The sequence below is a fragment of the Aythya fuligula genome, chromosome 5 (assembly GCF_009819795.1).
Source record: "Aythya fuligula isolate bAytFul2 chromosome 5, bAytFul2.pri, whole genome shotgun sequence".
Classification (NCBI taxonomy): domain Eukaryota; kingdom Metazoa; phylum Chordata; class Aves; order Anseriformes; family Anatidae; genus Aythya; species Aythya fuligula.
Genome location: NC_045563.1, coordinates 48,965,597 through 48,979,059, shown reverse-complemented (window position 1 = coordinate 48,979,059; position 13,463 = coordinate 48,965,597). Strand labels below are relative to the sequence as shown.

Genomic DNA, 13,463 nt, shown 5'->3' with positions numbered 1-13,463 from the left:
CTTAATTCCTAGAACCAAAAAAATACAGAGAAACAGTTGTGGATTAATATTAGTTTATTAATTAAAATTAATACAAATTTAAAGTTAAGTAATATTAATGCTTTAAATAATTAATATCATTAATATAATTAATATTTTAATCATTAGTATTAAATTAATCATCCTGAAAATAAAACAAATTGCAAATCTTTCTAATCAATACAGTACCTATTTCACTCTGATTACTGAGAAAAGAAGTGTCTATTCTTTCAATTGGCTCGCATGCTTTGTCCCTTGTTTCTGAAAAAGAAGGAAAAAGAGAAAATATTAATTTAAGAGAATTGAGAAAAAGTATAGTGTATACCAACATAATTTAGATTCAAAGATGTATCAAAATGAATTATCTAGAAAACTTCTCCAATACTCCTAAAAATCACTTTGTCCTTTTCTAAGCATTATGTTTTTAGCTAGAGTTGAAGATGATGACATTTGGTTTGATTCCTCATCTGGCAGTCCAGAAAACTTCCCAGAAAATTTCCACAACTATACATAATCACAGAAAGATATCTTGAAATCTGGACATTTAAAAACAATTTCCAAATTGAAGTTCATTCACTGATCTACCTATGTTCCTTCTGATCTTTCCCAGCTGGGGCACTACAGATTGCTTTCTCAGCTAACCATGACATTCCCTTTTTCCATACCCGTTCTAGAAAATAGTTGCAATCAATGTCCATGAAAATAGCCTTACTCTGCCATTTCAATACACACAGCCCTAACGTCATGGCAGCTCTAACCCTGTATAGCTAGAAGGACTGCATCCCTTCTATGGGGGTTCTGCACAGGCAGAGTGTGCCCTAGTCTGGTGAGCTCTGTTCACCCTGGTGGTCTTCTGTGCCAGGCTTGGGGCCACTGTGTGACCTCCTGCTTGTAGTGCCAGAAGGGGATAATACTTGGAAGTGTTTATAAAGCTCCAGTAGGGATGGACACTAAAGAGCCACCCTGGATGGCACAGGCTGGTGATTCACCTAACACTATGCCAATGCAGAGATGGCTTTTAATGATATGACCACCAAGGACAAAATCTAAGAATGTCGCTGTCATTTAGATCATCACTGAGTTTTGCTTTGAGCTCTGTATGATCTGTCTGTTTACATTGGAAATGTTTACTGAAATTCAAGACACTTGAAGTTAATCCAGATTTTATCTTGAAATACTGTTTTCAGCATCTGCCACAAGATTATCTACATTTTCCTAATAATATGATCAAATATTTCCAACTGTTACAAAGTTCAGAATCTTCAGTCTGCTTCTTGGCTGCATCACCACCTAACTGCCTAATGTCTGAACATCATTTGCCAGAGCCATTGCATACACTGAAAATGAGAACCATGATCCTCACCAGCTCCTAGCTTTTCAGAATTTGTAGAAATTGTAAGGATTAAGGGGACATGGGAGGAACAAAGGAGGAGCAAGACAGAAAGTACTACAAAAGGCGTTGGTCAGCATGCTTGTCTGACCAAGCCCTATACCTTGTCACTGTAGCCTGCTGTACACTCTTATTAAATCCTTTAGTAGATTTTGGGATCTTTTAGATTCACCGTTGGGAGTTTCACTGCACGAAATAGTTGTAATGAGCTGTTGTGAAGCTATTAAGTTAGTCCCCAAGGCAGCAAATTGTTTAGTTGGAGAAACACTAATGACCAAATGGGTCAAATTCATTGCTGGTATTATAGATGCACTTCTGGAGGCTGGCAAAATGTATTTCTTCTCAGCTGAAGATCAGATGATATTTAATATAAAAGACCTCTTCTGAGTACCTTAGGAGTTACATATATTACTGTAATTTGATATATATCTAAAATACATCATAAAACATATACATACCTGTTGCATTGTAACAATACGCATCATAACGGCCTGTTGTATTTGCTGAAAGTTTATAAATTCCAGTATGATTTGCTGCACAAAGATGATAGGGATTGATTCGTGGGATAACAATATACCCCACTACAAAACCGTACCTGGGAAGTACAGAGGAAAACACACCACATTATATGCTATAGCAGACAACATAAATGCTCAAGATATCTGTAATATGAAGAAGTTACCAATAAGACATTTTCATCTGCTTTTAATTAAGGATCTCACTAGCTAGGATGATTGGTTCCAGAGCAAGGCATTGAAAGTGAGGGACTGGAAAGTTAAGTGAACTTTTTATTTGTTGGGAGGGTGTATCACCTGACACTAAAGACTGGCTGTTTGTTGTTGTTGTTGTTGTTTGTTTGTTTTCCTTCACGGAGTCACATTTTGATTAATTTGAGCATAACATACTGATCAGTGCCATTTCACACATAAATATTTGGGGCTCAATTTTATAGAATCTGATTAAATTTAGAGAATGACACACTCTTCTTTCTATAAAGCAGATACCTTAGGAAAATATTCAGATACAAGTCATTCATCCACATATTCTTACTGTTTCTTTCAGTGGAACAATGTGGCTACTGTGTACAGAGCTCACACATTTCAGCAAAGACTGTGGTTAACAGAGCTTCATAAAGCACAATGCATTAGTACTATTTTGCAATCCTGCAACACCTGTTTAATTCCAATGTATTTAGCTGGGAGGGGTGATAGAGTAACAAAACTGGGATTTGGTTTGCTTTTTGTTTTACTTATTAAGACATACAATTATCGGAAGAAATATATTTCATAGCTTGGCAGTCCTTTTGAAGTTGGGAGCACCATTCCAGTTGCATGCCTAATGTGCAGATGCTTGCAGTTCTAAAATTCTATAGTAGGTGGAATTATAAACTACTTCACTTACACTTCCAACTGAGCTTGTGATGTTGACACTGTATAATCTATTAATCACCTTCTTCTCTTACGGTCTGTTGATTCACCTTACTCACTCACCATTCCACACGTATTTTGGCTATTATGTGCAGTTTATTTTTTCTCTCCAACTCAAGCTTGATAAGAGTCTAGTCATAATGACAAGGACTTCTAAAACAGGATCAGCAAATGAAAGTAAGAGGGTGGGCTGGCTGGCTGGAAGGGAGGGAGGGAAGAACCTACATGCCTTACATGTCCAAATCTGTCCTCTGCTAAGCTGTGAAGTAGAGAGAAATTCAATCATTAATGAAAAACTACAGCTCCCTGCTGCATTTTTTACATTTTACTCCTTTCTTCAATTAAGTTTACATTTTAACTTCAGGAAAGGCTTTCTGCTTTGCAGAATATTTACAATGCCAGCACTAGAGATCCCTAACAATAGGCTTTAGTTGGGATTTGATGTTTTGTCTCTACACGTGGGGTAGTGATGGACATTTCAAAGTACTGAGTACGTGTGACAATGTTAAAGAATGAACTTGCCTACCACATTATCCAGGACTTTTCCCTCACAGTAAACAACTGTCTCTAGTCTGTATTTGGCAGTGTTTTAAACTACATTCCCACTTATGGTGGAAGACTCTTTAAACATATTCATCCTCAGGATTTTTCCATCCATTGTTCCCTGGTACTACAGTTCACATCTTTCTCCATAGTGCAGGACATAACCCTAGTGAAAATAAATGTGCCATATACCATTATTAATGGCAATGCATGACATTTATTCTTATATTTTCAAAGACCTGTGATAGTCAAACAAATTAATTGATATGGATAGTACTAATTTGAAGGAGCTTTATTTAAATCTCATGAATTTGTAAATCAAAAGGAAGGAACATTCATGCATTAGGAATTAAAAAAGTAAAACACTACTGACTAAACTGAAGTGAAATAGTTCACATGAAACAATAGCAACCAGTATTGACACTACAGCTACTTCTCAGGGACAAATTCAAGGATGTAAGTTAAAACCCACTTCAAATTTACAACTCCTGAATTCAGTCTTTCTTCTGCATTTGTTTAGGATGACTTGCATAGTAATGTATTACATATTTTGTACAGCAAAATCACTTGGTCTTCTACTCTGACCTATTTACGGACCTCAGGACTGTCCTGACTTGGTTACTAGATTGAACTAGATGGCATCCCTAGGAAAAAATATTGAATCTTGATGGTGTTTATGTTAGACAAAGAATCAATTACAACCTTTACAAGTTGTTTCAGCCAAAAATTATTATCTTTGACTAGTACTAGTGTTGTTATACTAGTGTTCACTTCATTTTTTGAGTCAAAAATTATCTATGATCAACTTCCAATCTCTAGGTGTATATTTTGCTAAACTGAGGAGTCCATATTATCCACATTTGTTTCCCTACAAATCATTAATTAGAGAGGGTATTTAAATCACTTGACATCGGTTTGTGTGTGTGTATGTGGGGTGGTTTGGGCGGTAGTTTTTGTCTCTCTACCAAAACTTATCTATACACAAATTACAAGAATGCACCACTAACACCATCACCAGTTTTTCACTGCAAGTCAGCAGTTCACTCCCCACACTACTGATTTGATGTTTTTTAGTGTTGCTTGACAAGACAGAGTTTCCTATACCGCATATACGATCTGCAGTTTTTGACCCTACATCAGGTCATTAAAAATCATAAATATATTGCATGTACTAGTCAGTGGTACAGTATGATCTGAACACCATCCTTATTAATTTATTATAATCTCAATCTTTAGTTATCTTTAGATTTTATCTGTAGAAAGTTATGATTTCTTCAAGATGGCAAAAACAATATGCAGTCAAGGACTTATTACGGGACCCAGGGCAAGCACACACATTCACAAAGATGTTTTGCTTGTTACATAATATAACTTACTTCAGGACTGATATGGACATGTAATTAGCAACTAGAATGAAATCAACTGTAGTTATTACACTGGATAGATGGATGGATGAATGGATGGATGGACGGATAAACAAACAGACACGATACATTATTTTTCATAGTTTCTTTACCTGCAAGTTTCAAATCCAAGTTCATGAGCTTTTTCCAACTGTTCTAGTGTTGACAAGGTACTATTGAGAGCTCTGCAAAGGTCAGCTGCTTCAGTTCGTGTGAGACTGTAGCGACCATTTTTCTCCACATGAAAAACTCCTCTATATCTGCAACTTACACTGAATTCTGTTATTGAAAGAAAAAAATAAATAAATTACTAATTGTTGAAGTTGCTGCTTCACTGAAGACCTGAAAATGATTTATTTTCAAGTACATGTATAGTGCTTTCAGTGCAAACCAGTAACAAGCAGCAGCTAGTAATTCATTCAGAAAGAGAGCTAGCACATTAAATCACCTTCTCTATATTTCCCTCTTTGGGCTCAGACACATGACCAAAACAAAACAAGACAAAACCAAACCAAAGCAAAAAAGGCAAGAAAAAAAGGATTACATGTTTTTTGAGGTAGCTTAAACTTTTACCTTATAATCAACTATAATTGTGCAGAAGATACAAATATGTTGTGAAAGTCTTTGAAGCCACATTACTGCAAAATTTACTTATATTCAAAAGAATTTTATAATATTTTGTTCAATACAGAATTATTTAAAGATGAAATGGTGGTATAGTCAGAGCCTTTATGATCACAAACATCCTTAATCTTCTCATTGTGATCCTTTCACAACGAATACTTTCAAATTAATATGTCAATCCACAATTTCAGAACTGGTTAAAGCTAGTCCTTATTATTAGCTAGACAAAAGAGAAAAGCTTGCACTGGTTTGGTACTACTGGATCTGCCTGATATGAAACCTAGGTGAGCTGCACACATATTCTAAACTAGAACATCATGCTATCAAATACCCCCTGAAAGACAAATTTCAAACTCTTTCTATTCAGTCAGCATATAGAGAACCTTTGAGTACTCATCATCTGGATGAACTATTTGCTCCCTGATCTTCAGTTTTGACAGTATTTCCCTCCATTTTGAAAGGCTTTCTTTTGATGCACTTGGAACTCACTCTTGCATGCAAACATATTACTATCATACATATACAAACATATTACTATCAACCTGTCACAATTTCAATATGTACCGCAGCATCTTTAATAATAAAAGATGTCTTGGATGGATTTTAATTAAATAATACTTTACAAGTTTGCACATGGAAGCAAGTGTATAATGCTGAACATTATGAGGATAAATATAATGGATAAAATAAAATAAAATAAAATAAAATAAAATAAAATAAAATAAAATAAAATAAAATAAAATAAAATAAAATAAAATAAAATAAAATAAAATAAAATAAAATGTAGGTGCCATAGTTACATTTTACAATTTGTTTCCTGGCCTTCACCCTGGGACCCTGAGCAAGCTGCTGTACATGCAAAGCATGTGGGAGGGGAGCATTTCATTCAATTCACTACAGGCACTGAATGAAAGGCATAAGGTCTAGAGGCTATGAGGTGATCGCAATCCGTTCATCTCTATGTTGGAAAGATGCCGCCTACACAGTGCAACAAGTAAAGTGGGAATGACTGTATAATCTGAGCAAAGTCTGCCTGAGTAAAATGAGAGACGATATAAACATCTGTTTATTGTCTTTTTTTTATAAAAAAAAAAAAGGAACAGCTAAGAAAGAGTTAATAATAATAATGTGGGATAGAAACTGGGGAAAGAACAGGATGCTTCAAAGCAATGTGAATTAACTTTACTCCTGCCCCACCTTTCCCTCAAGAGAAAAGCGTGGTAGCAACTCCTGACTAGAACAACTGCAAAGCATGCTTGATAGGAGCAGCCTATTATTTGTAGTGAAGAGAGGAGCATGACTCATTTTTATCTTAATCTTAATGGGAACTCCACGTGCAAGAAAGGGGAAATAGACCAGTCTTCAAATATTTAAAGGAGGTGTCTGTCTCTTCTATTTCAAATAAAAGATGCCATATAATAACTACTTTCCTAAAACACCCAAAATGCAATTCATGCAAATTTGCATTGACACATTCTATGTGAATAACAAGCAACTTTCCTAACATCATTTTTGCTTGATGGTCTATTTTCTTCTATAGAAAAGATGTGAAAGCCAATGATAATAATCAAGGTGTGCACTCTTCCTTCAATTGCTTTTGTTCACTGGCAAACTGAGGTTATTCTATCTACGGTGTATCTACTCAGTGCTCCTGTATATTCACCACAGTTGTAAACTGCAAGGAATGTTCCTTTCCACAGGTAACAGGAAGCAATCAAGGAGATGAAACAGCAGATTAGATCCAGACTGTACAGCATATCAGAAGAGAAGACCATTATTCACAAGATAAGTAGGAGTCCAATAGTATTGCTGACTACTCATCCAAAGGAACTCAAAAGCTGTGCATCAAATCTTAAGGGCCTTTACTGTTACAATAGAATTAATCCTTATCATTAGTTGGACGGTATTTCCACAAAAATGTATTTCCACATTTCAGTGTCAACAATACTAGTCAGTCCTACTTCATTCCCATGCAATTATTTAAGCTGACAAAAGAATTTCATGTGAACAAAATTGATATACATTGCATAGCTGCTTAACATCTTGTTGATTACAGTTCTTAATAGTTTTTTGTTTGTTTGTTTTTGTTTTTTTTTTTTTTAATCATGTTATCCCAAAATACCAAGAGGACACAATTTTTAATTTTATACAATTTATGCAAGACTAACATATTTTCTCAAAATGTCTTCATTTTGACACAGCTGTTTTCTTCCAGGGAGAAATAGAACCATAAAATCATAGAATGGTTTGGGTTGCAAGGAACCTTAAAGATCATCTAGTTCCACCCCGCCCTGCCATGGGCAGAGACACCTTCCATTAGACCTGGTTGCTCAAAGTCCCATCCAACCTGGCCTTGAGCACCTCCAAGGATGGGGAATCCACAGCTTCTCTGGACAACCTGTGCCAGTGCCTCACCACACTCTCAGTAATTAATTTATTCATTATATCTAAGCTAAATCTATCCTCTTAAAATCAATATTCCTTATCCTATCACTACACACCCCGATAAAGAGACCCTCTCCAGCTTTCTTGTAGACCCACTTTAGGTACTGGAAGACCAGTATAAGGTCTCCTTGGAGTCTTCTCTACATATAAAAGTAGTTTTATTAAAATTTCACTGATGACAGCCTTGTCATAGAAGGCTTTGAAGGCAACAATGAGCGGCCAGTACAGAAGGCAGAGGAGGCTAACAAATATGTATTTTTTCCTCCAGAGAACTTCATATCTTGCAACAAGTCTGAATTTCACAGTCAGAAGAGAAGTCAGTGGATTAACATAGAGTGATAGCATCAGCAAGTTCCCACAGATAAATTAAGAAGGAGTGACAATGTTTCTGCAATTACTGGACTCGGACACACACAACATGCTCTAAAGCCATCAATATGTATACCTGTAAGTCACAAACAGACGTTCACATTGTAGATCAACAGACAGAATGTCAACAAACATTCCCATTGTAGATCCCAACAGACATCTTCTTACAACAACATAAGAACTAACTACGTGAAGGAGTATGTGGCCCGTAACTGCTATGCAATGGAGCTGCTCTCACAGCTGCCACGAGTGACTTCTACTTTGGCTCTGAATGTTCGTGATTCAAAGCCTTACATTATTTTGGAAGCTGTCCACTCAGCAGCTGTATTCAGCATAAATGACCCAGGCAAGGAAAGGTCTTCTCTTTACTTTTCCCTTCATGTTGCTCTTGCCCCTGTAGAACAAGGCAGGCCTATGTTTCCTAATAAATAAGCATACTCTGTGAAGCCTAAGACAATGTTACATTCAGGGGTCACATCACAAAGACTTATTAAATTAATTAAAAGTAACAAGTTCAGTGATTTGGGAACAAGTTTTTTTTGGAACATCAATCTTTCTTCCAATAACGTTGGGCTCGTTTCTGAAGAACTTTCACTATGAAAGCAGATTACCACATATGCTTGCTTTGGGTTGCATTTGAGTCTTGCAACTCATCCCAGTTTCACTGAAATATGAAGTGAAATTCACTTTTGTTTAAAGGGAATTAGATTCAGCTGTCATCAAACCTCAGCCTATTTAGGACTTTAAAACATTAGAATATATGTCCTGTTACCACCCAGAGATCCAGTCATGGTGGGAATCCCATTTTTTAGGCAGCTGATTCCTTAAACTTCAACTGCTAAGAATAAATAGGATTACTTACAAAAATAAGTTAATGGAACTACTTGGAGGCTACAGCTATGCACATGTATGTTTTCCATGGAAATGCTGAGCCTAGCTCAACAGTGTACATCCTGTACACTGGGACACTTCTGGGAAGCACCAGATGCATTGCACGTGCGCTGACCATCTGCACTGCACAAACATGCAGAAGGACCAAGCTCCCAGGAAGCCATACACATGCAGCACATGAGGTCACGTGGCTGGCCCGGAAACACCGGGGAGACGTGGCAATCCGATTTGCAAAACTGGTTTCGAGGCCATCCAATTAACTGGCACTTTGCCCTAAAGTAGTGTGGAGAGAGCGCTTTGATTGTTTGTATTTTGACTACATCTCCAAACCTGCTATTACAAGTGTTTATAACACTTTTGCAGTATAGGCACTTCTGTTTGTGAAACAGTCAGTGTGAGAAAAGGACTACAGTAGTACCTAAAACTCACATAATGTTTCATAGTCTCAACAAATTGCATAAATCCAGCATTTCCTCTATGAAGGCAGTAATGACCACATTTTACAAATGGCAAAATACAGATGCAGAGAACACTGACCAGAGCTATACTGGGAACCCAAAAACCATACTCCAGAGTTCTGACATGATCCTCCTGTATTTTAATTTCCAGTCAGCTTGGACCCTTAGAAAATATTTCTCGTTACATTGATACAAAATTTATTAAAAATAAAACACAGGGCCTAAATTAAATTAACACCTTAAATTCTTTCTCCCCTGCTGAGGCTTATGGTCTAATTTTGAGTTTGGGAAGAAACATGATTACCAAATGCAAATCAAAACATGTCCCACTTTTCCATATAGATTGAAAACGTTCAAATCCATTACTTTTATGCTACTGCTACCTATTTGGCCTTAATGCAGCTATGGAAAAAAAAAATGTTTTTCTTTCTATTTTTTCTGTTTCAACATCTAATGCAAAACACATTGTGTGTACCAGGCTGCTACAGATCCCTTCACCCTGTCTGAAGTTTCAAAGGAGCTGATTCAGAGTGGACTCACAGCATTATCACAACCAGTACCCAGAGCTTCCCTCCTGCCCCCTCTTATAGCTGGCAGGCTTGGAGAGCAGACAGGCCATGATCTGTCCCTGACATCCTCATGATTTGCTGCAGCTGAAAGACAATATTGTTTAATAATAGCTCTTAAAAAAGGAAAAAAGACTAAACATGCCTGAATTGTCATGATCATTAATCTTATCCAGACCATGAGACTTGGCTGACTCAACCCCAAACTGTGGAATGCCCCTAAGCCTGCACTCAATTTTATAAGCATGGAAAACTTTATCATACAGGTAATTTCTCCCTGACTTTCCTGGGATTTCTGACGCTCTGCCTTTCTCTCCAGCTCTTCTTTTGCCTTTCTTTCCTTTTTTTTTTTTTTTTTTTTTTTTTTTTTTTTTTTTGGTCATTCATAGATAATCAGAAAGCAACTGCAAGTTCTTCTTCAGTAAACTTTTCAATTCTATTGACATTCCTTTATCTAAACCAGGCTCAGATAATGCTTTTAGCTACAATCACTAGACCCAGTTCCACAGTTTGATAGCTAAGGCCCACTGATGTGACAGAACTGGCTAAGACTGAAGAGCATTGTCCCTTCATGAAATCATGAGTTACACATGTTTATTAACACCAAAGACTTGTTAGAAGCTGTCACAGTAAGAAGCCAGGTGCAGCTTCCAATTCCACCCTGGTTCTGTAACCTTTACTCACAATGAGTAATGCTGACTCATGTCAACTCTTCCCATTGGAGTCACTTTTCCATAAAGATTTTTGATCTGATGTGTGGATGGTTCTTGCACTGCTCTCTGCTTTACATTGCTTTCAGAAGAATAGCTAGTGGTTTAATGGTTTAATTCTCAAGGTGGATGCTGTCTTATGTTTAAAAAAAAAAAAAAAAAAAAAGGTTGTTAACAGATTTCTTGGTAAAACCACAGTGTGTATTTTATTTGTGCATGGCAACCAGGAAATGTTAATGCACTGTTCTTATGGGGATTTTCCTTTTTAGTTTGTGGTTCAAGATGATTGATAGGCCACCAGGATGTGAGAAACTGAGGCTGAAAACAGGACAGAACAAGGGTTTTGAAGGTGCAGATAGCTTCTTTCTCTGTTTGCTTATATAGGTTTTACTCTTAGTTTGTTGTAAGAGCTTTGTTCTAAATTTATTAAACAGATTTCAAACTCCAGAAAGATATAGATGGGTCAATGCTTCCTTATGGATTGTTTAATCTTGTACTGACACTTACTTCTAAAAAGGAACAAAAAACTAGCTTAGCGCTGAGAATTACATTTTTAATATTAACACCTGTTTTAATGCTGGTAATGAATTAGAGGAAAGTGGCATTTCAGAAACAGATTAAAATACTTTTAAAAAGGGCTCCTGGTAATTTCTGTTCCTCTCCAAATAAATCTACAAATTGGACGATATGAGTCCTAACATTTGTGGAGGTTTGGTCAATTCAGATCTCAGTTTTCAGTTCAGATTTATCTCCAGCTGAAGTTTGCTTTTTTAAAACGTTTCTCAGGAAAACTACTTCATGGCTAAATCAGAATACTGTATGCAAAAACTAATGTTGCAGTAATTTTGAAACATTTCAGAAGCAAAGACGGTTTATCTGCAGAAATACTAAGATAGCACAACTACTGCCATTTGGGCCACTGTGAGAACTTGAATGTACAAAAATAGTGTTCAGGATTACCTAACACACTAAGATACAAACTGGCCTGGATGGAATGGTTATTTGCTGAGTATTCCACCATCTCCTTAGAGTCTGTTAGCAAAACCATTCGCTAAAGCAATTCACAGCCCAGTCAACTCTAATAGCATACAGAGGCTTCCACCTTTTTGTCAAAAATTGGACTAAAGCCCAGGTCAGTACTGCTGAAAACCACTGGATAGCTGTTTGGTAGGTTATGTAAAATGATTCATTAGTCCCAGCCCCAGTCACTAATATACACGTGTCGACATCATTAAAACACACCTATACCTGAGTCCCTCAGGGCTTGATGGGGAAAGGAAAGCTGTACTGGGAAAATATGACTCTGAACTGGCACGACTACACACTGATCAAAATTTAGAAGTCAAATTCTGCAGGATCCATGTGAGTAAAGTGAACGTGTTTGTGAGGTTGCAGCACTTTACCATCTCAAAAAAAAAGTGCAAATGGTCAGGCAACATGCATGTCATGTAGCATGGCTGGGTAATGTTTTTCATTTCTCCCAGCTGTGATACGCTTGCTCTGCTAGCCACCATTCTCTACAGAAAGCAGAGAAACAAACTTGGAAATAAGCCACCTAATAAGCAAAGCTTCTCCAAATAATGGCTGGCATAAGGTGAAAGTAATTTACAGATTCTTGGGAGTTGTCAGATGAAATACTTTCCTTGGGGTATTGCCAAGTTGTGAAACCTAAAATGATTTATAGGAAATTCCTTTTTTAGATTCAGTATGAATAAACCATACCTTGTGTTTTCTAAGTATCCTTTGTGGACATTTAACAACAACAACAACAACAAAAGATTTGTTTTTCAGTTTGAAACTGTCTCTCATTTTGAACTTATTAATTAGTTTGCACAAACTAAAACAAAATTAAAGCAATTTCAGAAAAAATAATTTAAATGTTTACTGTTTTCAATACAAGTAGATGATTTAAGGAACGCCATCCAAAAATTCCCTGTAGGTTTTTTTTTTTTTTTTTTTTTTTCTTATTTTCATTTCAGTTTGGTATATGAAAAAGTTCTGAACCTCGAAAAGATCATTGGAGAGAAAAAAATCACAGCTGCATCTTTAACAGATTGCTGATATTAAAAAAAAATTCTCTGCACAGCTGGCTTTTTAAAGGCAACAAAGTCCAGGAAAACACTTTAAAAGGAATTTACCTGCATGCTGCAAGGGCTGCCTGCTGAAAATAGAGACAACATGCTCTTAATAGCTGGGTGTGGTGACAAGAAAGTGAAGATGTCTCTCCATAGATGCAGAGGTATAAAATCAGACCTTTCTTTGAAGTTGTGCCAAAACTGTTTCTACTATGCAGTTATATTTGGGCACCTAGTAATTTTGGCTGAAAGGGCAAATAAGATGGTAGCTTCCTCACATCCCTGTATATTGTTAACTATGTAAAAAAAAATAAAAAATAAAAAAAATAAAAAACATAACCATGCTAACCCTGTGAGCCAAATGGGCTTAGGTGGATCTCTGAAATGAAATGAAAAATAATAAGGAGAGATGTGGCAGGGAAATTGACAGTAGCAGTAGCTGAAGTGGGATGAATGGCAGTAGGAGGATCTCCCTTCTCTACCAGATGATAAAAAGTGTTCTATATATTTCAGTGTTACTTCAGTAAGTACACACTGGAAATGA

General features: G+C 36.5%; 1 protein-coding gene across 2 annotated transcripts in view; it reads right to left on the bottom strand.

Annotated features, from left to right (window-relative positions):
* The window catches only part of CD44 (CD44 molecule (Indian blood group)), a 61,051-nt gene that overhangs the window by 32,350 nt on the left and 15,238 nt on the right, over positions 1-13,463 (bottom strand). For both annotated transcript variants that reach the window (XM_032188648.1, XM_032188649.1), the window contains exons 2-4: positions 4,895-5,060; positions 1,867-2,003; positions 208-279 (exon numbers count right to left, since the gene is read on the bottom strand). In XM_032188648.1, the coding sequence (XP_032044539.1) occupies positions 208-279; positions 1,867-2,003; positions 4,895-5,060 (375 nt within the window). The remainder of the gene's footprint in view (positions 1-207; positions 280-1,866; positions 2,004-4,894; positions 5,061-13,463) is intronic.